This window comes from Vidua macroura, chromosome 4 (assembly GCF_024509145.1).
Source record: "Vidua macroura isolate BioBank_ID:100142 chromosome 4, ASM2450914v1, whole genome shotgun sequence".
Taxonomy (NCBI): domain Eukaryota; kingdom Metazoa; phylum Chordata; class Aves; order Passeriformes; family Viduidae; genus Vidua; species Vidua macroura.
The window spans coordinates 2,006,447-2,033,789 of record NC_071574.1 but is presented as its reverse complement, the minus strand read 5'-3'; the positions used below and the strand labels follow the sequence as shown (position 1 = coordinate 2,033,789).

The 27,343-nt window shown below is 57.7% G+C and overlaps 2 protein-coding genes across 7 annotated transcripts; both read right to left on the bottom strand.

Annotated features, from left to right (window-relative positions):
* Positions 1–6,799: 6,799 nt before the first annotated feature.
* Positions 6,800–20,385, bottom strand: RBPMS (RNA binding protein, mRNA processing factor). Of its 6 annotated transcripts, none has more exons than XM_053975871.1 (7): positions 20,286–20,385; positions 14,309–14,386; positions 14,112–14,150; positions 13,941–14,003; positions 13,068–13,218; positions 10,582–10,651; positions 6,801–9,272 (listed from the first exon to the last, which is right to left on the bottom strand). In XM_053975871.1, the coding sequence occupies exons 1-7, from the start codon at positions 20,346–20,348 to the stop codon at positions 9,113–9,115; spliced, it is 624 nt and encodes a 207-aa protein (XP_053831846.1). In that variant the 5' UTR covers positions 20,349–20,385; the 3' UTR covers positions 6,801–9,112. The 6 variants fall into 6 exon arrangements, with proteins under 6 accessions (XP_053831843.1, XP_053831846.1, XP_053831845.1 ...); XM_053975870.1 differs by lacking the exon at positions 20,286–20,385 and having other exon boundaries at positions 6,803–8,571; positions 9,167–9,272; positions 14,309–15,296; XM_053975873.1 differs by adding an exon at positions 12,336–12,466 and having other exon boundaries at positions 9,183–10,651.
* Positions 20,386–22,289: 1,904 nt separating this feature from the next.
* Positions 22,290–24,252, bottom strand: DCTN6 (dynactin subunit 6). Its single transcript, XM_053975028.1, is given in 8 exon segments — positions 22,290–22,484; positions 22,571–22,606; positions 22,608–22,714; positions 22,819–22,866; positions 23,058–23,146; positions 23,787–23,892; positions 23,972–24,036; positions 24,182–24,252. Coding segments are annotated over 8 exon segments (573 nt in total). The 5' UTR covers positions 24,205–24,252; the 3' UTR covers positions 22,290–22,385.
* Positions 24,253–27,343: the final 3,091 nt, after the last annotated feature.

Below are 27,343 nucleotides of genomic sequence, written 5' to 3'. Positions count from 1 at the left end.
TCCAGTGTTGCTTCCTTAAAGAATGAGAGAATCGGCAACTTTTGTGCTTGTTGCGTTTTCCTTTTCGTGGAGGTAAAGGAATCTTTGCTATATTTTTATCCTCTCAGTGACTTACTGTTCCAGACTAATGCTGTCATCTTTTTAATGATGGCTGGGGAGAGGGGAGGAACCACCTTAAATGCAAGCTCCCTGTAGATGCCTGGTGTTCTGTGCAGCACAGCCTTAAATGGAATGTGGCCAAAGCATGTCCTCTCGATAACTTATTTTCATGTTCCGCACCAGAGCCGGTCAATGCTGATCCTGTTTTCACGGCGCTGCAGGAGAGGAGCTGTTTCTCTGTTCTTCAGGGTTAGGATCAGAGATAAAAGAGGTGCCTGCAGCTCCCCACCGACGGCAGATCACTGCTGCCTGAGCTCAGGCTGCTGTCTTGCTCGGTGCAGCCGGGGTCGGAGCAGAGGCCGTCGGATGCGGACACGTGAGCAGATGAAGAATGAGGCTTTGTTGCTGTGGCACTGAACAAGTTCTGTCAGCTTGGGGAAATACGCTTCTGTAAGTGCAGCGTTTATCCTCCTGGTTTGAAAGGCTGCTCTTCTGAGAAACAGGCAGTGCTTCCAGCGTTGCACATGTCAGCCCTGTTTAAGGAGCTGCCAAATGCTGTTAGGAGGTTGCTTCTATTATTTTTATATATATATATATATATGTATATTTCATGCTTAAAAAAAAAAAAATATATATATATATATATATATATATAAAAGTGTGCTGCTCCAGATGGTTTTGAAACTCTTTTTCTTTCCTGTATCTTCCAGGTCAGCACAAACAATTCCTCTTGGGGCTTTTTAGTTTTGCATTACAGCTCTGCTTTAAGTACCTGCAGCACACTTGCAAAACTGTTCACCTCTCTTCTGTCATCTTCACTCAAAGAAAAAAAAAGGTTCCCTTCCATCTGCCGCATTTTTGAGCAGTGATTTTTTTGGTGGGGTGCTTGGACAACAGCAGAGCTCTAAGTTGCCTTTCCTGCTTTTGGGAAGTCTCATGGAGTAACTTCCCAGTTATCTTACATAACACTGCCCTTTCTCTGTGAACCAAAGCTGGCTGTAAGGTAGGCTACCTGCTTTGTTTCTTTGCTCAAGTGATTAGGATAATAGAGTCTGAGTCTAAAGAAAACGCCTCCAGCTACTTTGAAAGATTAAAAATATGTTAGGTCAAAAAACAGGAGAGCAGGAAAGGGGAAGTGACTGTGAGCTCTGTGTGCTGCACTGGCCTTGTCAGGCTCCAGTGTTCAAAGGAACAAAAGAGTCCAGGTGGTGTCCAGTTGGAAAGACTGAATTAGATGCTTTGCCTCACTGGTGGATGCCTTCTCCTCTAAATAGTAGCAGAAAGGGCATAAATAAGTTTTGCAGCTTGTTGAGGTCAAATCTGAAAAACAGCTGAAGGGGAGTTCACGTTGGCCTGTTAGTGGTGTCATGGACTATAGACAAGCAGTGATGAAGAAAACAAGTTCAGACAGTAAGCACAGAACTGTAGAATCCCAGACTGTTTTGGGTTGGAAAGGACCTTAAAGCCCAACCCATTCCAACCCCCTGCCACGGGCAGGGACACCTTCCACTAGACCAGGTTGCTCCAAACCAGTCTTGGACACTTCCAGGGATGGGGCAGCCACAGCTCTGGGTAATGTGTGCCGGGGCCACAGCACCCTCACAGGGAAGACTTTCTTCCATATATCTAAGCTAAATTCTCCTCTTTCGGTTTGTACCCATTCCCCCTTGTCCTGTCACCACAGTCCTTGATGAAGAGCCCCTCTCTGGCTTCCTTGTAGGGTCCTCCAGATACTGGAAAAGGCTGTGAAATCTCCATACAACCTTCTCTTCTCCAGGGTGAACACACCCAATTCTCTAAGCCTGTCAAAAAGAAGAGAAGCATGAGCTCCTCGCTTTTGTGTAGACTTCAGGACTTAGATTTTGTTTCCCAAAGATGCTCCCAGTGCTCCTTTTTTTCCCCAAGACCTCTTAAAAATCAAATGGTGGAACTAGAAAACATCTCAGACTATATGAGCATGAGTCTGCTTGCTGAACCCATTTTAGTACCATTCCGGTCCACTTCAGTCTCTTCACAGCATTATATCCTGATCAGGCTTTCTTAGGAAGTTGAGCTGTTAAAAACTTAAACCTCCTTCTTATTCCTCCAGAATGTTCTCTTGTGTTCTGCGTGTGGCAGAATGACTCTCCCGGTGGCCAAAACCAGCATGCCCTCAGCTTGCTTACTTTGCCAAAACCCTTCTTCCCTCAGACTGGCATTGCAGAGGGCTGCTGAGAGGCATCACGTTCTGTCCTGGCAGCCCTGGGCCATTATCCTATTTTTCTCCTCCTTCCCTGGAAGCATCTGCTACAAACCAGGAAGAAGCGGGCACTTGGGCTGAGACCACAGAACAGAGTATTTCAGATGGAAGTGGTCTGTGGCAGCCACCTTGGTCTCGTGCATTCCAGGAAGGTTCTTTGGCAAACCCATCTCAGTGCTGTCTTTACCTGTCCCTGCCTCTTCCACTCTCCTGAGGCTCCTGTCCAGCAAGGACATTGTTCCCTCAGCTCCAGGATTTGGTGGGTTGATCCTAACAAGGTTGATCCTTCCTTTTTTAAGAGACGAGTAGCCCAGGCGTGTCACACATCTAAACGTGGATCTCTACTAAGTAACTTCTCTCCTAAAAGTTGCTCCGACTGCAGAGTTATTCCACCTCCTCCTCCATTATGATGATCATTCTGGAAGGGGATGGAAAACAGCAGGATGGCGTATGGTTGAATGAGAAAACTGACATAAGGCGATGTGTACGAGAGCTCATCTATAATTCATCGTGATCATTCCAGGCTTTTAGAAAGCGGAGGAGAGCGAGGCGAGGGAGCCCTGGGAAGGGGATGGAGGCCCTGCACGTGGCTGCAGCCAGCGAGGGCTGTCACTTCCGATGAGCACGGGCGGGCGGTGCCGGGCCACCAGGGAGAGCCGCGCTCCCGCTACCTGCTGATGAGGAGGGGCTGCCTTTGCACATGACTGGAAGGAGCCCTGGTGCTGACATCTCATTATTTCCAGCTTTGTTGCTCACTTTCCGGTCGTTGCTAATGTACCGGGCCCAAATTCCTTTGTGTGTTACTGCCTCGGGAGCCTCTGGCAGCTCCTGCTTCTGGGGGAAGGATGTCCAGGAGAGCCAGTGCTTAGTGTTGGCTGGTTTAAAATGGCAAGGCTAACCACTGGCAGCCATCAGGGAGAGGAGAGTTTGGATCTCAGTTCGCTGGCGCTGGCTTCCTTCTGCTGGCAAAGTCAGGGATATGGCAAACGAGGTGCTCTGGGATTTGATCTCCCAGGGGAGAGAGGGTCTGCTCTGGCACTGTTCCTCAGGTCTGTCCTTCAGCTCTGTCGGTGTGTTCTGGCCGTGTCGGTGTTGCCAGCCCTGCTCAGGCTCTCTGGACACGTCCCTGCCATGCAGAGCAGGAAGATTGGCGTCTCCCCAGAAGAGAGGGCTTGCCTGGACACAGCAGGGCTCCCTGGTATTGCATAGCTCTAGCTGTTCCCTTCCCAAATGAGGTGACCGCAGCCTTCGCCGCTCCAGCAAGGGCCAGCCGAGCAAGGGAAGCAGTTGGCTCTCTGCTCAGCACCAGGGAGCTCACACCTACCTGGACATTGTGTCCAGCTGAGGCCTCTCCCTCTATTCAGTCGCCCCTCTATCCCCAGGGATGCTGGTCAGAGCTCCCAGGCTGGTCGGGGCTGGGGGCAGAGGGCCTGGGAGGAGTCGTGGGGAGCTGGGACTGCTCATTGTGTTGAGCTGGTGGCTGAGGGTGTATCTGACCACAAGGTATAGTAATGTGAAGGGCAGTAAGGAAGATGATGTGGTCAAATGCTTTTGGCAGCTATGGCAGATGACATAATAGGGGAATGTGGGAAATTTGGCTTGGATATTAGGAAGAAAACAGCTGGTGGGGAGATGTCTCGATGCATGGAGGGTTCAGGCATTGCCCAGACAAGACCATGCTGCCCAGATCTCTTGGTGGCAACTGTCTTGTTGTGAGAGGGAGGTTGGATCAGAGGCCTCCTGCATCCCCTTCTACCCACCTGTGGGTCTGAGCCCTGGTTCCTTTGGTGCCTCCTGGCGTGCTGTAAGAGCAGCTTTTGTTTCCCCCAGCTTGCTTTCTGCTGCTTTGGCTTGCAGTGGCCTCTGTGTTACTCAACAGCCCAGGAACAACAGCCATGACTCTGAAAACCCATCAGTGCTTCTGTGGCTGGGATTCACGTGTCTAACTGCTCCGGCCTCGTGGGTTGGACATTGTGCAGAGTACAAGCACAGCAGGGGAAAAGGATGGTTAAGGCAGGAGGTTGTCCTGCTATTAAGTTAATTTTTTGACTATATACCTGCACTTCTGGGCTTGCATCCAAGGCCTGAAGTACTTGTGCGATTTCTTCCTGCCTCCATCAGTTTGGTTGTGTTCTCTATTCCCTCCTGAGCTGGTTATTAATTATGGAGACTGCAGAGATGAAGTCCAGACTTTGCTAATGGTTGACTTCCCAGTGTTTTAGAGACAGCATTTCAGAGACCTGCTAATGGTATTTCTCAGCTTTGCTTTTTTAAGCCCCACTCTCATCTCGGTTTGTACCCGGAGTGAGGCAGGTAGCGGTGGTCAGGTGTTGGCTGGAGCCTGGCTCTCAGGGCAGGTCACAACTGCAGCACCCAGCTCATGCCCCTGGGTTGGAATGTCCTCCTTTTTGTGCTGGCAAGGAGAACAGAGCCTTGCCTGGCAGCTCTCAGGCAGTGCAGTGACCCTTGCACAGTGACATCTCTCAATTTCCCCTTTAGGACTCGGGGAACGAATTCATGCCAAGCACTGTGCTGGGCCCCAACTATCCTCACAAAGCCACCTATCTCTGCTCTTAGCCACCAGCTTCCCTCACAGCCTGTGTCTCTGCCTTTAAAGCTGCCTGGCCAAGCCCTGGTGCTCTCACATCTCTCCTGTCCCAGCCTTGTTATTCCTTCTCCCCCTCTCCCAGGAGTGGCGCTGGGCTTGCTCCTCCTCCCTGCCCCGTCCGGGCTGCGGGTGCTGCCGGCCTCGGCGCCAGCTCTGTCTGCCCTTTGCTCTCCCTGGCCCGGCTGGTGCATCTCCATTCCTGCAGCAGGATCCCCTGTCCCTTCTGCTGCTGCCTGACCATCTGCCCCAAATCCTCTGAGAGATATGGCTCTCCCTCTCCCACCTTGTTCCCATTTCTCTGCCGTTCGCTCGTGTCCATCTGATGTGGGGAATCAGCGCTGTGTTTTCTCTCGTAGGCCCTGCCAAGCTGTTCCCTGCCTTTGCAGCTGCTTCCAGCCTGTTGCTGGTCAGCCAACCCCTGTGCAGGGATGCACAGGAAGGAGCTGCCTGCATCCCCCCCCTCCCTGCCTTATGCTAGGGGGATGGGAAAAAAAAAAAAGACTTGGGAAAACGGAAATAATGAGAGTGCAAAATCTCGCTTTGGTTTTTCCAGCTCTGCCTGTTCATATCCCCCAGGACTTATCCCTGGTATCGGATGGCAGCTCTGGCCTGGGAGTCCCTGATCCCGTTTTGCAATTCTCCAGTGTCAGCCAGCAGCTTGGGCCTTCCTGTAAGTGCCCCAATGGTCACAGGGAAGGAATGTTCCCCCGGCCGGCCGCAGGGGGAAAGGTCACCGCGGGCAAAGGGGACGCCAGGCGAGCAGCGTGCTGCTCCCGCCCCTTGCTGATGAGGGCAGTGCTCATCAGCACAGAGACACGAACAGGCTGGCTTATGGGGGAAATTGGAAAAAAAATTGGTTCAAGAGGTTAAATATTTTGGGCAAGGCCCCACTTCCTTTCGCAGGGCAGATCTGGGAGCAGATGCAATGCCCAGGCAAAGTCCAGGATGTGTGCACGTTTTCACGGCTCTCTTAGCTGGAGGATGTTTGCTGCTGAATCCGCTCCCAAAAACATCTGTGAGTCCCTTAAAAGTGGTGCCTGGGACAGAGGGTTTGGCCAGTTGCTGCTGCTCGGAGCAGCTCTTGGGCTGAGCAGCAGTGTTGTGCTTCCCTTCCCTTCCCTTCCTCCCCCGTGCCTGCCAACAAACCTCTCCGCTGGATGTGGCTCGGAAGGAAAGCTGTGAAAGCTGTGACTCGCGGTGGCCACAGTGGGATTTACATCCAACATTAAGGGCTTAACTCATCCCTGCCAGCCAGGGGTTTAGAATAACTGCCATGCCTCTTCCTTCCACCCTGGGGCTTGTAGCTTTTTTAATCCTGTCCTTTACACCCCATTTTCCAGGCTGCCTTCGCTAAGCTGGAGCTTGGTCCTGGCACTTTGTTTTTGAAGCCTGGCCTGTTGGCTGGAGCTCCTGGGGATGCTGGTCATATTTGTCAGGGTGGGAGCAGAGCAAAGAAAGGAGGAGGAATTTCTAGGTTGGGCTTGCAAACCCAAGTTTTTCAAAATTCCCAGCGTGTTAAAAAAAATACAGAGCTAATCTGGCCCTTGGTCTCTAGGTTACATTTGCCTCAGCCGAGGCTGAGCTCATGGAAAATTGCATCCTAGCTCCTGTGCTCCCTGCCAAGATTAGTAGGTTTAAAAACTAACCGATAACATCTTTGTAAACTTGGAGTCATTTCTTTAAAGCCTGCTGATCCTTCCAGCCTGGATTTTGGAGCTTTCCTAGAGATCCAAGAGAGCCAAACAGGACGATGGCATCTGCCCTGAAAAATCACCCAGGAGCCTCGCAGTGCTTTCAGCTGTTCCCGAGGGAGGAAAGAGGCTGATGTTTGCCAAGGCCCTGAGGGGTGTGCTGGGATCCTTCTCCCTGTTCCCAGCCGGATGCACAGCACACAGCGACGCTCTGCGCGTAACTTATAATAATCACCGGTTTTATTTTTAAAAAATTACAATAGAAAAGTACCTTTAAACATATTTCCAAAAGCAGAGTAGACAATGTGGAAGCTTCTCTCCTCTCCACGAGACAAAGTACAGGAAATAGTTTGCTAAAAGAGTTAGTCCGTCGCTTGGGAACGCTGGTATCGTTCCTTTTGGAGCCGCTCTGAGGTTTGTCTTGGATTTGATTTCTTCTCACATCACTTTTATCAGGCCCATTTTTTACAGAAGACCCCAACGGGACAGTTTCTGATGGTGAAAAATCCCATTTTTTTTTATCCCCCCCTGTCCCACCCTGACAGCCAGAATCTCAGCCATCTTATTTTGGCCCACCCACAGGACAAGAGGAAAGAGAAAGGAAAAGGTGATGATGTTTCACGAGGCCACAAACAGCTGGGAAAAACCGGCTATGGTGAGCCCTGGGCAGCAGCTAAGCTCAGTGTTCCCTGCAGCTGGAACAGAGATGGGGAAAAGGCAATGGAAGGAGAAGTTCTGCACTTCCCTTTGCAAGAAACAGAATCCTGATAGAGGTTTTGAGTCAATTTGCTCTCTTCTTTTTCTGAATTCATCCTGGAGCAAGGAGAAGGAGAACTAGTATGTCAAGCAGTCTCTCTGCTGGTACTCTATCTCTGTAAAGGATGTTGGCAGCCTCCCTTCTCATCTTTGCACGTGGAAACGTGGGAATGCCACGCAGGGAGCAGCTGGACCAGCGTAACATCGGCACTAAAACCACAGGCCAGGCCAGGCCAGCTCTTCAGCGTAACGGGAAGCCCCTCAGGACTCATGTCCAACCTCAAGGAAGCTGGCAAGCCAAGGATTTGTTGGTATGTTTTTTCATACAGCAGTTGACGTTGCCTGTAACAGCTTGGAGCAGTCATGGCAGGAGGAGGAGGAGGAGGAGGCAAATTGTCACCTTGCTACGTGTGTGGGCTGCCCGCCCATCCCTGATCCGAGCTGTTGTACCCCACGGAAGTTTTGCACAGCAGCCACGAACACAGCCCCAAGGTAAAAAAAAAAAAAAAAAAAAAAAACCACGGGAAGGAAGTTCCTGGTTGTCCTGCCTGCTCGCCATTTGGTGCAACTGGGAAGAAAACAGTAATACTGTAGTGTCTGCAGACGCCTCGCCAACACGGCCGGAGCACAGGTCCTGTGCCAGAGGAGCACAGTTCCTACAAACCCGCATCGTGTGTGTCGACATCCTCGCACTTGTGGACATCATGCCTTCCACGTGCAGCTGGCAGGGCCAGGGGATAATAAGACTTCTTTACACACCTCGAAAGTCAAGCACAAAACCTGTGGTCCGACCTGGTGTAAGATTGTCCTCTTGAGGAGCTTTGGTACAAAAATACTTAGTCTTGTTTTGTTTTGTTTTGTTTTGTTTTCTTGTAGTTTGTTTTTTCTTTTCTTTTCCTTTTTTTTTTTTTTTTTTTTGGGTTTTTTTTTGGTTTTTTTTTTGGTAGTCTTCTTTCCTATGGTTCCATTTGAAAAGCCTTTTCAAACACTACAACAATGCCTGTCAAACCATGCTTTCGGGAGTAACACACTCTTTCCTTACAAATATACAGTGTAAAAGAGGAAAATATTATTACTAGGTATGTTTTTCTTTTTTCTTCTAGGAGAGCAGATGTGTGATAGAGGCTGTGGGAAAGTCTTGGAGGAATCCAAACTTGTGTGAGGTTTTTTTTTCAAGCCTGAAACAACAAAGAGAGGTGTTTAAAAAAAGAGCAGCTGTGATAGAGGAAAAAGGGCTTTGGTTAATCTCTCTTCCTTGGTGGAAGGAAGGAAGCAAGGTAGGGGGGAAGAGGGAGGCTTGTTTTGGAAATTCGTGTCAGGATCATGCTCTAAGGACAGTTGTTAAGCAGGGAAATGGCTGCAGGGAGAGGCCGTAGCATCCCCGGCACAAAGAACCCCACTGATCCCACTTTGTTCCTCCCATTGGCTGCAGTCCCTGGGGTCGGGACTGGGAAGCTGGGAGTTAAGCGTGAGTTGCATTTTGCAGTTAAGAGGAATTCAGTCTCTGTTGATCCAAGGCAGGAAGCAAGGACGGAGATGAGATTAGGGGGGGTAATTCAAAGCCGAGAGGCATTCCTTGGCTGTGGAAACTCTCACCCCAGATAAGAGCGATCAAGGCGGGAATGGCAGAGCCATGGTTCTGCAGGGCACTAGCTGGAGCAGCCCCGGGCTCGTGCCAGCCTCAGGGCCTGTTCCCTCAGGGACATCGTGTTGACTTCCTCACTCCTCTGCCCCCTTCCCAAAGCAGCCAAGCCCGCAGGGAGCCATCCTTACCAGCACACTGAGGTCCTGTGGAGAGCACGGCAACCCAGTAGCCACCTTGGAAGACTCCATTAATACCCACAAGACTGACTGTAGGCCACCATCACACACCTGAGACCTGTGGGAGGACACAGCGGAGAGTGAGGGGCGCTGGCACTGGGGACTGAGGTCATTGTGCTCTGGGGAGGGGTGATTTCACAGGGACCGCAGTCAGCACTTCCCAAGGGGACAGCTTGCAGCTTAGTTGGGCCAAAGACGGCGCTCGGTGGTCTGGGACGTCTTTTCCAACCTAACTGATTGTGGGATTAGCCCTGCCGTGATGGGCTCCAGGCAGCAAATACAGACAGATGCAGGCAGGAGAGCCAGGCCCTCAGCCAAACCCTCTGTGCCCTTCCCAGCTGGAGGAGCCTGGAAGGGAAACAGGAGGTCCCTGAGCCTCCGTCCTCGCCACCCACTGTGGCTCTTGGGCTGGTGGACCTGTATCAAGGGATTTGCTCATCTCCCCTTTCCAAAAGCGTCTCTGCTTACATTTTAGCTGGAAACATTGCCATGCTGCATATTTTGGAAGAACCACTGGTTCCCAAAGCTTTGCTACTCCCTATTTTTATCTGCTGGGTCTAAAATAGCCGGTGAATTCTTTATGGATCCAAGTCTGGGGCCGGCTGCAGCCAGGGCTGGGCCTCGTGCCCTCCCGGCTGAGTGACCTTGTGGCCGCAGCACAGGGCTGCAGATGCCAGCCAGATGGGCAGAGCAGTCACGTGCGAGCATGGGCAGCTGATGCCAGAGCTTTGGATCCACTGGCATTTCTCCACAGGCGGGTGTGGAAGCAGGAGGCTTCCCAGCAGGGGTTGTTCCCAGCTAGGATGGTCCAGGCAGGCTGGGATTGCAGGCCAAGCAGTGCTCAGTGTCCACCAAGGCTCTTTTCCCTCTTCCATATGAGTCCCCTTTGTTTATTTATCCACAAAGGCCAAAGTTATTTGCAGAGCGTATCTTGCAAGGCTTTTTCCATCCGAAGAGGTCCCAGATGGAATGGGATCCATCCCTCCCTCCTGCTGGGCAGCCGGGTGCTCGGTAAGGCTGTTCCTCTTGTTTTGGCAGCCCCACCACCCTGGGCTGCCTGGATAGTTTTCCTTAAGGTTCAATGAGGTGACGGTGTCAGGGCTGCCTTTTCCATCACAACATCCTCCTCTGGCATGGTGCCTTTCCATCCTGCCCCAGGACACGTGGGAAAGTGTTGGGGTGAATGGTGGCACGGACATCCCCTTCTGGGCACGAGGAGGGAAATGGACTTGGGGTGTCCGCTGAAAAGCGGCCACCCACCCTGAGCTGCCGGAGGCCCCGGGAGTCGCAGTGGGGGAAGCTCAGGGGAGAGGTGGAGGTGGTCCCCAGGCGGCACAGAAGGACGGGAGCAGGACAGTGGCACTCACCCGGCATTCAGCAGAACTGACGGGACTTCCAGCCCTGAGAACCAGCCTCGGAGGGAGGGAGCCAGCGCATCTGCAAAGGCAAGGGGGGCACAAGGTGAGAGGAGGGTGGCTGCCCACCCTGGCAGGATCAGGCTGCATCTGGGATCCCTTTTCCTGGCTTTTCCCAGGCACAGGGCGGAGGGAGGTTGGAACACCGGTAGTACAGCCATCCCAGCTCCAATTCCAACAGTAACACTGAGGCTGAGCACAGCCCCTGGCGTGGCTGCTTCCAGCAGGATGGAGCTGGAACAACAGCACCATGGTCCCACTGAGCAGGAGTGAGCTCATCCTTCTCAGCTCCTGCAAAGCCTGCTTGAAACAGGGTGGAAAACATCAGATGCCAAAATTTGGCATGCAGGCACTCAGTGCTCTGCCAGATAACTCCGAGCCAGCCCCACCATCCATCCTGCAGTTCCTGGTCCCGCTGCTGTCTGCAGGATCCAGCGAAGCAGCTCCAGTTTGGATGGTGGCACCAGTCTCCAGCCCCCACCCAGCAAACCTACAACTCCAGCAGCTGCACAGGAGGATGGGAAGGTGCAACCAGCACCCTCCCCAGCAGGCTGATATTTCACATCGGGTAATATTGCTTCTGTCTAACATCAGGTCTCGGCCTGGGTTTTCCCGAGGGACCCTCGGAGCTTCCGTACGCCTGTTTCCTAGGCTGTGCGCTTCCCTGAGCGGGGCAGGTGCTGCCTGTTAGCAGTTATTTGACAAGGCAAGTACGTAGCTGCAATAATATTTACCAACGCTCTTCCTATGAACAGCAGGGCCCAAAAAGCTGGAGTTTCATCCAAAGGTTGCACACGGTTTGCACACTGAGCACTTCTCACCCTTCTGCTCAAACCAGCCCCTGGCTGCTCCAGCTCCAGTGATGGTGGCTCTGGACAACCTGGCTCAATCCTGGCGAGCCAAGGCCAAAAGCCTTTCGGATGCAGTTTATCTGGCAAATCTGTTTCCATGTGCTTGTTACCTCCTGTTCATCACTGAGCTGGAGCCGGCAGCTAGGAGCAAAAGCCAGGATGATGTCCAGCATGGATGCTGAGGAGGTAGCTGCCCTTTCCCCCCTTGTGGCAGGGGTCCTTTCCCAGCATCCCCACGATGCTGCAAGGCTGGCACTGCAAAGAAATCCTCTTCCTCCGCCATTTCCACTTCTCCTCCTCTTTCCCCCGCTCCTCTCCCAGGCGGATGGTTAATTTTTAACAGCCACATGCTGCCATCGGGGGCCAGCGGCAGTGGCAGCCGGCAGAAAGCGCTTGTGACGAGGCAGCACCTCGTCAATAAAAGATGGACCCTCCATTTGCGCTTCGCTTCCCTCTCCTCCCCGTGAGAGCTGCTTGGCTTCACATCCCATGAACAGCACATCGCATCCCAGCCATGCTGCAGGGGCAGCCAGGGGTTCTGGAGCCCTCGCCTCACCGGATGGTTCGGTGCCAGGAGCGATGGGGATGGTCCAGACCCTGAGAGCATCCCCAGCCCTCCCTCCTCCCTCACCACCTGCCCCACCACAGGTACCAGCGAGAGTAGGAAGGCAGAGACAGGTGTCTGGGGAAAGACAGGACCCCTGCCAGCGTTCAGCTCCGTTTGGGAGCCTTCCCTAAATCTCGGGGAGCGGGGAGTGAGTGCCTGTGAGCCGGGCGGAGTTAGTGGTGCGGCGAGCACCGAGGGGAAGGGGGGCAGGGGAGGGTGAGCGGTGGAGGCGGATGGGTCGGAATTACCTGGGCGTGCAGCGAAGCGGGATAGGTGAAAGCAGGAGGAGGTAGAGCAGGTGCTAATTCCGCTGGGTACAGAGGGTACGGCCCCCACACTTCAGGGCTACTGGGGTAAAGTGCAGGCACTGTGAGCTCATCTGCAAGAGAAGAAGAGGGAGAGTTAACGGTGACCAAAGGGCTGTGACCCTCGCTGCATCCTTCCTTCTCCCCTTGATGCAGGAGCAGAGCTGGCCCTGGAAAAGTGTGAGATGCCACCACTGAGAGCCAACGCACAAAGCCAACACGGCATTCACCCGCTGGGATAACACGGGGTGAGCAATGCTACGGGGCTGGGGGCATTGCTCAGGGAGCCAAAGCTGGGCTCCATGACTCCAAGAGGTTTAGTAATTCCAGGGATTCAGCAGAGGAGAGCGTGCAGCTCATGCCTGTGTGCAGCAGCAGGGTGAGGAGCCGGCGTCTGCGCGAGAGAAGCTCTTCCAGAAGCGGAAATGGGCACGGAGCGCTCACAGCAGGGCACCGCTGAGGTCTCTCCTGAGACCTCATCCTGCTGGCTGTCACCTGTCCCAGGTCCTCTCCTTTGGGAACCCCCCAGCACGTGCCACCAACGCAGCAAGCAGGTACCAACACCTCCAACGGGACCTGGTATTCCCCTTGGCCACCCCCTCACGGTATCCCTGCTCCTTCCAGGCCCTGGTGCCTGCCAACCCGAGCCCTGCTGGCAGTGCAGGGGGTACTCACAGGGCTCCCGGGCGATGAACTGAGGTACGGCGGTGGGGAGAGGGGTGCTGGGATTTGGGGTGCCCACCAGCTTGTTCTTGGCCATCTTGGTGTTGGCCTTGGCGAACTCCAGCCGCAGCGTCTGGGGGATCTCGGGGTCGAAGCGGATGCCCTGCGGGAAGGAAGGAGGGAAGGAGGCGCGGCGGGTGGGCGAGCACCGCCGCGTGCCGGCCCCGCAGCAAAAATAACTCCCCGTTATTTATGGGTTTTTTCAACTTGCAGCCCTGAAATGAGCTAATTTGCCGGGCCCCGAGGCAGCTCACATTCCTCCGGCATCTTTAGCATCGGCACCATATTTGGCAGTCGGCATCCCGCAAGGCCGAGCTCTTATCCAGAGGGATTAGTGGAGCCAAAAAAAAAAAGTTTTACATTGAAAATGAAGAGAAGGAAAAAAACAACCCCGAACAAAAACGCAGGGAGAGCTTCGGAGGAATTGGAGAACCAGCTCCACACAGTTCTGCCTGTGACTGTTTTCAGGTAACTTCACAAGTTGGTAAAAGAAAGTGAAATTTGTTTTTCTTCCTTTTGCAGGTTTAGCTGGGATTTTTCCTGCTGAATAAACAGGAGAGGCTGGGAATGCTCTTTCTCAGTCATATCTAAGGCTCGAGTCCTGAGGGTTCAAGCCCTCCTGGATGGCCCTGAGAAAGGTGAGAGGGATGCAGCCCTCCAGGAGGGAGGATGCAGCTGAGAAACAGTCTGGAGGGATGGGGATGCCATGGAGCTGGCTGTCATGGGAGGTGCACATCCTAGGGATGGAGGAATTCAGAGAGTCTCTGGGGACAGGGAAACAAGGGGAAAATGGAGCAGTGGAGGGGCTGAGCCAGGCACACTCACGTTCAGCGCGTTCTTCGCTGCCTCCGCCTCGGAGCGGCTGTCGAAGCTGACGAAGCCCACGGGCTGCGGAGGAAGGACAGGAGTCATCAGCCAGGTTCATGGGGAGCAGAGAGGGGAGCCCCTCACCCCAGGGAATGGTGGGATGGTTGCACCCTTTGGAGCAGCTCCTACCTGCTTGGAGGTGAGTTTGATGAGAGACCCTTCGTACCCCTGCAAGGAAAGGATTAAAAAGGGTGTTTGGTGGAGATCCCCATGATTAAATAACTGAATAAGCTGACTGAATTAGACCTCAGTGGTTTGGGGCCATGGGGCTGGGGCAGAGGCCATCCCCATGCTTTCAGCCCCCCTTTCCCTCCCCAGTGTGATACCTTAAAGGGTCTGAAGAGCAGGTAAAGTTCCCGGGGCTTGATGTCCAGAGGCAACCCGCTGACAAAGAGTGTCCTCACCTGGAAAAGAGGAAAGGAGGTTCCTGGGGACCCTCTCTCATCCCTAACTTGGGGATACACCATGCTCCCCATAGCCAGAGAGACAATGCCAGCCCAAGGGGAACCTTCTGGGCAGACAAAAGCCTCAAGCCACTGTGCTGGTTTTGCATCACGCTTGAGCGATGCTGAATTTTTGGGAGAGGTGGCCCCATCCTTCATGTGGCCATGGAGGAAGCTGCTAAGGCACCATGGAAGGGTAACAGAGACCTGTCCTCACCCCAGCAGTCCTCTCCAGGATAAAAAGCTCACAGAATCCCAGCACCTTCCTACCCCGGTCTGGCAAACAGGATTTCTCCCCGTCATCCCCAGCAGATCCTGGACTCCACAGACAATGCCTATTGTCTCAGTTTAATTGCAGCAGCTCATTAAGGACTGGGAGAAGCAAACACCAACTCTTCCTCCTGGAGGAAGGGCTCTGGTTTAGAGGGGGCTGGATTTAAGCAGCTAGTCCCTGGTTTGTAAAAGTCACCTTTTAAGGAGTTTTAACCCTTTTTGAGTGGATGCAATGTTTATCATGGTGCAGCATCCTCAAAGCTGGGATGTTTGGCAGAAATTCTGCTCCCACCACCCTGAGGGGGGATGTGGGGCTTGTCAGGGATGGGCAAACTGGGATGATTTTGCTTTACAACCAGCTTGTAACCGGGAGAGCAGTGTGGGGAACTGAAGCTGCTGTTCCTCTCCTCATCCCCAAAATCTCATCCTAACCCTTTGGGCTGTAGAAGGGGAAAACCTCAATGTATTTTATTTAATTTTTTTTTGGCCAGGCACCCTGCCTGCCCCATTCCCTGGGAAAGAGACATGGGAAACAGCCAGAAACAGCCAGCCCAGGCCTATTCTTTTGCTGACATTTCTTCTTTCTCTTGCAGATAAGCTATCTCCCCCATCTCCCAGCCTGGGAGCAGCAAACATTCCTGCTTTGTGGAACAAAACCTCTGGCTGACCTGTATCTATTAAATAACAAAAGGTACTCAGCTGTTTGCACACAGCCCTTGTGTCAACAGCCCCGGTGATACCCATCCTGGGTGCCAGCATTATCATCACCATCATCATCCCTGTGGGTACCAGCATCCAGGCTGGATGAGATCAGCAGACAAGGGATGTCCTCACCCCTTCCTGAGCCAGGGCTACAGGCAGGCACAGCCTGGTAGCCTGTCCCCTCTATTGGGACCATCCCCCCAAGCTCTTTAGGGGACCCCTGCCAGCTTTCTGTGTGTCTGCTGAGACCAGGGAGTGATGGAGCATCCCACAGTGTTCAGTGCTGCCCCGTCCCCCAGTGGAGACATTGCCCGAATTTCTCCTGGCAGGGGCTAGGGAGGGATTCACCTGGAGGATTTCCCCTTGTGTCCATGAAATTCAACCTAAAGAAAGGAAACTTTTCCTTTCCTAGGGTAAAAAATACTGGCTTTCAGACAGGTTCTCCTGAGCACGGCTGCTGTCCAGGGAATCGGCTCTCCAGATACATCCACCCTCCCAGGTGGGTTTACATCCTGAGCAGGCCAAACATCCCTGCACTGTGTTCCCTGTCTCCCTCATCCCTGGAGCCATCCCTGGCTTCCTGCCTCTCCTCTCCCTGGGGAGCTTCAGGAAACACTAGGGACCTCCAGTGGGAGGGACTGGGGGGAGCGGGGAAACCTGCTGCCACTTTGCCGCATCCCTGAAATCCAAACCGTGCATGCCCAAGCCTGCCAGACAGACCATTTGTCCCCAAAGCCACAGGGGAGAGAGACAGAGATGAAAGATCCCAAGGAGCCCTCCGAAATTCAGCCCCACAGAGGAAGGGCTTCTCTTCTCTAATGACTTTGTTTTCTTTTCAAGTTCAAACGCGGGTCGGCCAAGTTTGAATCTGTAAAATTATACAGCGGCAAGAGGGAGAAGGGCTCCAAAGGATCCCCCAGCTGGATTCCAGCCCCAAAAGGGTTTTTGGGGCCCAGGGCAGGGGATGGATACGAGCTCCTGGGTGCTCCCCACCTGCACCCCGCAAATGCACCCAGCCCCAGGCATGTTGGAGTAGGTCCTACATTAACAGCATCCTTTCGCTGGGTAACGAGCAGGTGGGACTGGCAGAGCAAGGGAGCATCCTTGGGGATAATCCCAGCAGGCTGGACAGATACCCTTTTGCCAAGGGAAAGATTCTAGACAGAAATATTACTCCTGCCCTTAAATGGAAGGGGAGCTTTGGCCCGCAGGGAGCTGCTCCAGGTTTTTTTTTTGGTTTTTTTTGTGCTGAGAGATCCCAGGGATTCAGTCCCCATCCTCTACCAGAAACACTCCTGGGGCAAAATCCTTCCCTGAAGCAGGAAAAACGGAAAGCCTTATCAGAGAAATTGCCAGGCAGCAGGCACATATATGTTCTCCCATAGGGAAGAATTGCTCCTTCAGAGAGGTGGATCAGGCACAGCTCCTGCTCCCAAGGATGTCATGGGACAGGGCCAGACTGACAGCTCTCGAGCAAGGATTAAAGGGCACTGGAGCATGGGATTCCCCCAGCTTAAACCCCACAGGTTTTTTGGACATCCTGAGCTGTTTCAGTTCTGCTGTACGAACATCTTTCAGTTTCTATTTGGTGGAGCATTTCTCTGTCTCTCCTTCTTCCTTAAATTTGGGGTGAAACCAAAGATGTTTTTAAAAGCTGGAAGTGCCAATGTCTGCTCCAGGAGGAGCACCTTATCTTCTTTCCATGGGGATGGCAGCCATGGGACTGCTCCAAGTCCTTTTCCACAGTCCTCTGTGCTCCTGCTGCTGCACCCCACAGCTCCCAGATTTGCCAGGGCTGCTGGATCCTACCTGTGTTGCCTCACTCCTGATGTGTCCCCTCCTGGCTTTTGTTTTCCCTGCAGGAAGTCTGCTCTTCATCTGTGCTACTCTCCTCTTCCTTGGAAATCATCTCCATCCCCCTTCTGGCCTGTCCCTCTCACCTTTGCATCCCACCATCCCAGCCTGTTGTCCCTGAAACCCTGCATCTTGTCTCGGGCCAGTTTAAGGGATACTGGAAAGGATCTGTGGAGGTTTGCTGACACGGTCAGGGCTGAGGACATGCAAGGAGAGGCAAAGATCTGGGCCAGGAGGTGACTGGGGTCTCCAGAGCATGGATCAAGGGTGACCCCAGCATGGAGAGGTCCGTGATGGAGGGCCAGCAGCCCTCCTCCTCCTCTTGCTCACATGAAGCCACAAGCCAGGTTTGTCTGCTGCAGGTAAGGAGGTACCATTTGCTTGGCTTGGACCCCCATCACACGGCAGTGCCCGCAGGGATGCCGGGTGCCCCAGCCAGCATGGTCCCGGTCCCGGTCCCCTGTCCTGCCCTGCCCTGCCCAAACCACCCCCGGTAAACGTTAACAGGCCCTGGGGAGGCGGGAGGCGTCCCGGTGATTCATCCACGAGGCATTTAATCGCCTCCTTCAGCCCAGCTCCCATCCCTCGTCCGTCCGTGCGCCCCTTCCAGCGGGGCTCGCTTTAATTCTCCACCAGCCGATTATCCGCTTGACTGCCCGCCGCCGGGGAGGCACCGGATCCCGGCGGGAGCGGGAGGGCGACGGCACGGGGCTGCCATCGAGCCGTGCAACAGGGCGAGCAGGGCTTCCCCTCCCATTCCCGGCAAAGCGGGGTGCTGCCTCCCCCGCGGCGGGGTGCATTCCCGCCCCGCCGGGATTAGTCCTGGCATAAATAGTCTCTTGGCTAATGGAGCGTCTTCCTCGGCTGGGTTTAGATTCCCGGGCTGTGTGTACGCATGCCTTCAGCCCGCAAAACTCCCCGACATAAACAAGGCTGAGGCCGAGGGATGCCGGCTCCTCCGCCCGGGGGATGCGGGAGGACGGGCATAGATCTCCGGCCTCGCCACCCGTAGCCGCTTTGCTGGAAAATCGCGGTTCTCGCACGTCCGGGTGAAGGACGGGAGGAGAGGAACAGCCCTTGGGGAAAAGCGAGTCCAGAGCTGCCGGGGCTGGAACGAGGAAGCGGCAGAGGAAAAGGCAGTGAGCAGCCAAGGGAGCAGATGGGGGATTGCAACAGAGCGGAGGAGCGGCGGGATCAGGCGCGGGTCACACTCGTCCCTGTCCCGCCTGGAGCTTGCTCCCAAACCCTCCGGACCCCACGCTTCAAGGAGGAAAGGAAGCAGGAGCGCGGGGGGATGCAACACAGGGGCCACGGGGGCAGATTTCATCCACTCGCTGGGCACATTCCCCCTAGAAAGCATCCCTGGGGTCCCCTCCCCGTGGCACGGTTCCCCCGGGATGAGGGATCTGGCGTGGGATGGGGACGAGGGCCACGAGCCGGGCTCTCCGCAGCCGCTCCGCTACCAAATAAGGCCTCCGCCGAGCCTTTTACATGCCGTTCTCGCCCGGCCAAAGTGACGTGACCGCCTTCCCAAATTGTTCCGGCTCCTCCGTGGGGAAGCCCCTGGCCCGCAGCTCCCCTGCACGGGGGGTTCCTTCCCGAGGAGGGGGACAGGCGAGAGGGACGGGGAAGCCACCCGGGCGGCAGGAGCAGGCGGGAGGAGCGGGCACCAAGTGGGGGCTTTTCCCACCTGGCAGCACCCCGCCTGACCTCCCCGGGATGGGGGCTGCTTCTCCCTCTTTTCCGAGGGAACAGGAGGTTGGAAGGCAAGCCCCAGGAGGGGGGAGGTGAGGCACAGTAGCTGAGTAACCCCTTTCCCTGCGCTTGAGCAAAATAGACAGCACCGGCTCCTCCAGCCTGGGCTGGAACAAGTCCTGCAGGGAAAATACCTGCCTGGCACCGGAGCAGCGCGGCTTGCAGGCAGGAGCGGGCATCGCCCTCCTCGCGTGTCCCTGGCACCTCCCAGCCGTCCCCTCCGGGTGTTCCCCATGTCCGGCATCACCGGTCAGGGGGTCCCCGAGGATCGGCAGCGCAACAGCCAGCCCCGGGCCCTCCGGTTGTGCCCGGGAGCAGAGCGAGCGCTGCCCTTTGCCGGCATGGTTTTGGTAAAGGCCATGCTTTTTGGGAAAGGCAACAGGCCTCCGTGGGTGTCACCCACTGCCATGCCCACCAGAGCCGCAGCATCATCTCCCACACGCCCCGCAAGGCCCCCAGTGGAAAAAACTCCCCGTTTTTAGGAAACTTTGGGAAGTTTGAAGCCGGAACCACCTCTGGAATAAGCAAATGAAGGCAGGCAGGCGATGGAGCTGCGGTGATTGATCCCAGCGCTGGCCACCAACCAGGGAGCCCAGCAGGGACCTGCTGGAGCGGCCCAGCCGGCTGGAGGGTAAGGAGGAGGAGGAGATCTCAGATCGGAATCTTCCCGCTCTCACCCTCACAAAGTCCAAATTCCCATCTCAAGGTCACGGGCAAAACCAGGAACTTTGCGGCTGGAATGAAGAAAACCAGCTCTCGCCGTGACGGGGTGTGGGGTTGGTCTCCCGTGGGGATGGGAGCGTTTCGGACATTTTTAGGGTGAGACCCATGGGGAAAGAGATGCGCGGCCGCTGGATGCACGGTACCCACGGGCACCGGCAGCACCGGGCACCGGCAGCGGGACCGGGGGGAGCCTGATTTATCCCTCACGCCCCCCGGGGCGATCCGTGTCACGCGTGGGGGCTCCCCGCGCCCTCAGGTTCCCTCCGGCGAGGCGGAGGGGCGTTTGCGGCGAGCCCCAGGGCGATGCGGGCGGTGAATGGGAGCGTCCCGGGGAGCGGGGATGCGCTCCCGCCGCTCGTCCCTGTCCCCGCCCGCAGCAGCCCCGGGCACCGGGAGCCGGCGGGAGCCCCGCGGCGCGGACCCACCATGCCGCGGGGGTGCGTGGGCACCCGCGGAGCGCAGCTCCCTGGCACCGCGGGTGGGGAGGGGGAAGCTGGACCCCCCCCCCCCCCTCCGCCCCAAATCCCCGGTGCGTGTCCCCCACCCCCGGTACCTCTTCCTCGGGCAGGCTGGTGTCGGCGGGGCCGCCCTCCCTGTCGGCGGGGACGCTGCTCATGGTGCGACCGGCCAGGCTCCTCGTCCCGCCGGCGGCAGCCGCGTCCGGGCGGGCGGCGCTGGGGGCTGGTCCCGGCGGCGGCGGGGGGGCCGGGGCGGGGCGGCGCGGCCGGGGAGGGACGGGGCGGGGGCGCGGCGCAGCGGCGGGGACGGACCGGGCCGCGGGGGGATGGAGGAGCGCAGGGATACGGGGGAGGGGTGGGCGATGGGAGCGCGGGACGCAGTGCCGGGAACGTAAGACACAAGGCTGGGGCCACAGGACACGGAGTTGGGAACATAGGGCAGTACTGGAGACATAGAAGACGGTCTAGGACGTGGGGCTGGGGATAGCGGATACAAGGCTGGCGACACGGGGCACAAGGATGGGGAGATGGACACAGTCTCGGGGACATGGGACACGGGCTGGGGGTATAGGACAGGGCTGGGCAGAGGACACAGTCCTGGGGACACGGGACATAGGCTGGGGACACAGGACGCAAGGTTAAGGATACAGGACACCAGGCTGGGGACATGGGGCACTGTCCCAGGGACATCAGGGCTGCGGGGCAGAGGAGGGGACAGTGCTGGGGACACCCGATGCAGGGCTGGGGGCAGTGGAAGGACCAGCGGGAGCTCATCACCCCAACTGGCCCCACCTGGGGGCTCAACTCCTCCCTGCCCACATGGGGACTGCATTTAGGCTTCACGCTTGGGCTAGGCTTTTGCTGAGCCTGCGCTGGGCCTGGCATCGTGTAGGCTTCGTTCTAGAGCTCGGTGTTGGGTCGTTCCAGCCCTGCAGAGCCCCAGGGAGGAGGCTGCGCTCCCGCAGGGCTGCGCTCGGCCCCGCAGCAGCGTGAGGGAGAGCCTCGGGGTGGAGAGCAGCAGCTGTGTCCAGCCCAGCTGCTGCCCCGCACAGTGCCCGGGCCGGAGGTGACACCCAGGACATCCTGCCTGGGGCACAGGGCTCCTTCCCGCTTGCCTTTCTGCGCCCCACCGGCCGAAACAGACCTGGAGGCAGGTGCCCGCCTGTCCTGCCGGCTGCCCGGGGGACACAGCCTGGCCACCCGCAGGTTTGCAGCATGCCCGCAGCAGCGATTCACAGGACAGAAGCTCTCGGGCCGGGGGGGAGGTGGAAATGAGCTGTGCCAGCTGGATTTGGGGAAGTGTCTGGCTACAAGGGCAGCTGACCCCAGAGGGAATCTAGAGCACGGGGACTGATGTAGTCACCCAAATCTGCTGGAGCCTCTGGGTTTTGGGGTAGATTTTCAGCAAAGGGAGAATTTAGAGATGTGTTTTATCTCTTTGCTTTCCCCCTCCACAGGCATCTCCACAAAAAGCTCTGGCTGGACAGCGGGTGGGGCAATACTCACAACCCTTGTTTGGACTCAGCTTTGCGGAAGAGCTGCAGCTCCCCAGCAGCGCTGGAACCCAGGTTGGAATCACAAACCGGAAAAAGGGGAGGTTTGGATTTTGTTGTAGCCATGAAACTGGACTCGGGGAGAAAATCCAATTTGGTCCAGCAGATACTGCACCGCCTCCTTGCCTTGAAACCCCCGGTCCCAACCCAAAAGCCCCATGTCCCACCAAAATTTGGGTTCCTCTGTGGTAGTTACTGATCCTCCCTCCCTCTTTCCTACGGGAATCTCTGCTGCCTCCATGTCCACCCGTGTTTCCCAGCGCAGGGCTGGCGTGGATCCGGGATGCGGGGCCGGGAGCCCCGGGGAGCGCGGGGTCACACCGCCCTCTGCCGGCGCGACACCCGCCCCGACAGCGCCTGTGTGACCCGGGCACCGCACCCCGCACAGTCAGAGGGCTGCGGTTCCCCCGCACAGCAGAAACAGGAGGTGTTTTATTCCCGAAACGAAGCGCGAGCGATAGAGCTAATGCACGACAGACTCGAAGCAGGTCCGAGACTCCCAGTGGAAGATAAATACATGACACAAACAAGGAAGAAATGCTTTGATGGAATGAGGGACGTGGAGACCGGACTCTTCCCGCAGTGTGTAGTGCTTCCCAGGGCCAAACTCCCGGCCGGGCGCGGGAAGCACGAGGTGGGTGCTCAGCTCTTGACAGGGGTGGACGCGGCCTTCGTGGTCTTCTTCAGGTGGTGGTAGTTGGGCAGGATCTTCATCAGGAAATCCAGCTGCAGCGTCTGGGGCTGGAAAAGGGAGGCAGGGGAGGTGATCGGGCAGCAGCCCGAGGGGGACAGGAGGGTGGCAGCGTGTCCCCGCGCCACGCACGCACCTGGGGCCGCTCGGTCTGCACGCGCCGCAGGCAGTCGGGCCCCGTAGATGACGGTGTTTTCCGGGATCACCTCGTAGGTGTTCACGTTGCAGCAGGCCCCGATGATGCAGCCGCTCGTCAGGATCACGTTCCTGCCAACAAACGCTGCCAGGGAGAAGGGAGGGAGAGGAGTCCCTGTGAGAGCTGTCCCCACAGCATTTACAGGAGCAAAATCTCAGCAGGGCCAAAAGCACCCAGCCGAGAATTACCTTTGGATTCAATGACGTTGTTGTCTCCCACCTTCATCGCTTGGGAATCTACAGGTCTGTGTTAAGTAAAACTGTAAAATGCTTTGCTTTCGTGCAGCAGATGAAAAATCCCCATGCCATTTTCAAACCACCACCCAGCCCTGGGCTATCTGAACCCCAGCAGAGCCCCAGAGCCCCATCCCTGGAGGGATCCAGGAGCACGACGTGCCGGATGGTTTGTCACTGCACAGCGAGGATACAGCACCCGACCTCAAAAACATTGTTGGTGCCAATGACCATGGGCTTGGGCTCCACATCTTCGCTCTCTGGGGTTATATTCTCCGGGTACCTGCAAGAGGGGAAGAACAGGTTTCCACGTCTGAGATCACCATGACAGTGCTCTCTGTGGGGCAGCTCAACTTCGTGACAGACTGAAGCCACAGATATCCCACCCAACTGAGCTGGACTGTCAGAATTTTGAGACTCCTTAGGATTAGGATTCTTCTACTCTGTCAGCTTGACAAGGATTCAGAAGGGGCACTTAGCAACCAGTATCTGAAGGGGGGCCCTACAAGGAAGCTGGAGAGGGACTCTGTCAGGAACTGGAGTGACAGAACAAGGAGAAATGGGCACAGACTTAAAGAGGGGAAAATTAGGTTAGATATATGTAAGAAAACTTTACTGTGCTGGGGGTGAGATATGGAAATAGGTTGCCCAAGGCAATACTGGCTGCCCCAACCCTGGAAGTGTCCAAGGCCGGGTTGGACAGGGTTTGGAACAATCTGGGACAGTGGAAGGTGTCCCTGCCCATGGCAGGGGGGTGTTTGAAGGTCCCTTCAAACACTTAACATCTGTGATTCTGTGGCTTCTCCCCAAGCCACAGTGCCACGCGTGCACACAAAAGCACGAACTTTGGAGACTTTCTTTTTAATAAACTCTACCTCCCCAGCGTTTTTAACCCCCCCCCCCCCCCGAGGTGTCCCACGGACCCGTTGATGATGAGCGCCTGCTCCTCGATCAGGTTCCCCTCTCCGATGACGATGGGCCCCGCCTCGGCGATGATGCGGGCCTTGGGATGGACCACGGTCCTGGGCCCTGCGGGGACAGCGCGGCGTCACCCCGCGCCCGCACCGCCGCGGGGGCCGGGGCCGCGGCGGGGGGACGGGGCCCTTACCGATGGTCACGTCCCCGCGGATCTCGCTCTCCACGCACACCACGGCGCCCGGCGCGATCTTCACGCTGCGGGGAGCGACGGGGCGGTCACTGCGGCCGAGGACGCGGGCAGGGGGCGCCGCCTCCCGCGGTGGCCGTGGGGAGGGATCGGGGGGGGGGGGAGAACCGGCAGGGATCGAGCGGGGCGGGGCGGGGGGGAACCGGGACTCACCTCTTCTGCACCTTCTCCGCCATGGCCGCGGCCGGCGGCGCCTGCGCGGGGCGGAGCGCCGGGGCTGCGCGGGCGGGCCCGGGCCCCGGCGCGCCACCGCGCGGCCCCGGCCGCTGCCCCCGGTACCCCCGGGAACCCCCGGGAGGAAAGGACTCCGCCCGCCCCAGGGCAGGAAAAAGGGGCTCGGGAAGGGGGCGCGGCTGAGCGTCTGGAAGAGAGACCGAGTCCCGTGTCTGGGGGCACCAGGCTCTTTCGGCCCGTTTGTAGGATAGTGAAATAAATAAATCAGGCTTTTTTTTTTTTTTTTTTTTTTTTTTTTTTTCTTTTTTTTTTTTTTCTCAGAAATGGAGACAAAGTTCTATGTTTTTTTTGCGCGGGGGCTCCAAGTCCCGCGTTGTTGGCAACTTGGAGCCAGCCCCACCGGGCAGTCCCGGGGCAGTGAAACAGACACCAGCCCGTCTGGAGAGTGCGAATGGAGCCTCATTCAGGCACTTTAAGGCTTTGATCAGAGAGCCCAAATCTGCCTTTTGGGGTCAGGGCAGACCCCAGACTGGACAGAGACGGTGGGACTGAGGGGGCAGAGAGGCAGAGCCGGGGCGGGGCCACGGAGCGCGGCGCGGGCCCGGCACAGGTGCGAGCAGGGCGGGCCACGGAGCGCGGGGCGGGGCCGGCACAGGTGCGCGGGGCTCCAGGGCGCCTGCGCGGGGCGGGGCCGAGGGCATTTAAAGCCCGGAAGCCGCCGCAGGCGCCATTTTCTCCCCAGCGCTCGGGGTGTGCCGGCTGCGGCCGGTGCGGGCTCCCCAGGCGGGGCCCACGTGAGGCCCTTCTCTCTATCCCTCTTTTCTCCTCCTCCTACCCCTTACCCCCTCTCCTCCCTTGTTCCCCCATTCCCTCCTCTCCCTGCCCCTCTGTGCACCTCGACCCCCCACTCCTCACCCCTCTCCTCCCTCTCGTCTCCTCTCGTCTCGTCTCCTCTCGTCTCCTCTCGTCTCCTCTCCCTCTCCTCTCCTCTCCTCTCCTCTCCTCTCCTCTCCTCTCCTCTCCTCTCCTCTCCTCTCCTCTCCTCTCCTCTCCTCTCCCTCTCCTCTCCTCTCCTCTCCTCTCCTCTCCTCTCCTCTCCTCTCCCCCATCCTGTCCCTTTCCTGTCCCCTCCTCTCACTGTTCTCCAGCCCGACCCCCCTCTAATCCTCCTCCAGCTCTTCTCCCCACACCTCCTCCGCCTGTACCCCACTGCTCCCCTACAAACCCCGACTCCTGCCTCTGTTCTTCCTTCTCGTTCTCGGCTCCATCCTCCCTGCCCATCCCGACCCTGCCTCCCCTTACCCTCCCCTTCTGCTCCCTTGTGCCCCCTCCTTGATCCCCTTAGCCCCCTTATTCCCGCTCTCTCCCTTATCTTGCCTCTCCTTTATCCCCCATGTCTCTCTTTCATCCCCCCTGTCTCTCCCCTATCCCACTCTCTCTCTCCCTTATCCCCCTCTCTCTCCCTTGTTCCCCTCTCTCCCTTATCCCCGTTTCCCTGCCTTATCCCCCTGTCTCTCTCCCTTACTCCCCTGTATCTCTCCCTTGTCGCCCTCTCTCTCTCTCTTCCTTGTTCCCCTCTCTCCTTTATCCCCTCTGTCTCTCTCCCCTATCTCCCCCTGTCTCTCCTTATCCCCCTGTCTCTCTCCCCTATCTCCCCCTGTCTCTCCCCTTGTCCCCCCTGTGTGTCCCCTGTTCCCCTCGCTGTGTCCCCCGCAGCCGCGGGGTTCGGGGTGCCGGATAATAAAGCCCCGAGGGCCGGAGCCGGCGCCCCTGGCTTGGTTCAAAAGGGCCGGGATCCGCTCTGCGCTCCCCCCTTGCAGATGCCACCAGTGCCCGCAGTGCCGGCTCCGGCTGTGCCTGCATCACACGGGGCTCAGGGCGGGCCCTCCTCAGGAGGGGTCCTGGGCTGGCTGGGGGAGTGGGGCTGGGGGATGGGCCCTCATGGGGAGGGGGTCCGGGGAGTGGGGCTGGGGGTGGGAATTGGGGGACGGGAGGGAGGGAGGGGGGGAGGGAGGGCGGGGGGGGGGGGGGCGGGAGGGAGGGGCCCCCTCCGGAGGAGGGGTCCCGGGGAGGGGCGGGGGGCGGGCCCCCTCCGGAGGGGGGGGTCCGGGGTGGGAGGGGCTGGGGGGGGTCCGCCCCCCTTAACCCCTCCCAGCCCGCGACCCTCCCCTCCGGACGGGGTCTGCCCCGGCCCTCCCCGGACCCCTCCTCCGGACAGGGCCCCGGGGGGGAGGAGGGGCGGGTGTGGGGGGGGTAGCAGAGAGGGGGTCACGTCCACTCTGGGCCGTGATTGCACATTTGTGTCGCACAACAGCAGTCTCCCTCTTCCTGACACCCCCCCCCACCCCGCCCCTCCCTCCCCCCCGGGGCCCTGTCCGGAGGAGGGGGTCCCGGGAGGGCCGGGGCAGACCCCGTCCGGAGGGGAGGGTCCGGGCTGGGAGGGGTTAAGGGGGGCGGACCCCCCCAGCAAGCCCCTCCCACCCCGGACCCCCCCCCCTCCGGAGGGGGCCCGCCCCCGCCCCGCCCCTCCCCGGGACCCCTCCTCCGGAGGGGCCCCTCCCTCCCCCCCTCCCTCCCTCCCCCCCCTCCCTCCCCGCCCCCCACCACCCCCACCCCCAAACCCCCCCGGACCCCCTCCCGCCCCCCGGACCCCCTCCCCATGAGGGGCCCATCCCCCAGCCCCGCTCCCCCAGCCCAGCCCAGGACCCCTCCTGAGGAGGGCCCGCCCTGAGCCCCGTGTGATGCAGGCACAGCCGGAGCCCGGCACTGCGGGCACTGGTGGCATCTGCAAGGGGGGAGCGCAGAGCGGATCCCGGCCCTTTTGAACCAAGCCAGGGGCGCCGGCTCCGGCCCTCGGGGCTTTATTATCCGGCACCCCGAACCCCGCGGCTGCGGGGACACAGCGAGGGAACAGGGGACACACAGGGGGACAAGGAGAGACAGGGGGAAGACAGGGGAGAGAGAGAGGGGGACAAGGGAGAGAGACAGGGGGAGATAGGGGAGAGAGACAGAGGGATAAGGGAGAGACAGGGGGATAAGGGAGAGAGAGGCAAGATAAGGGAGAGACAACGGGAATAAGGGGGCTAACGGGGACAGGGAGGGGAAGGGGGGCACAGGGAGCAGAAGGGGAGGGTAAGGGAG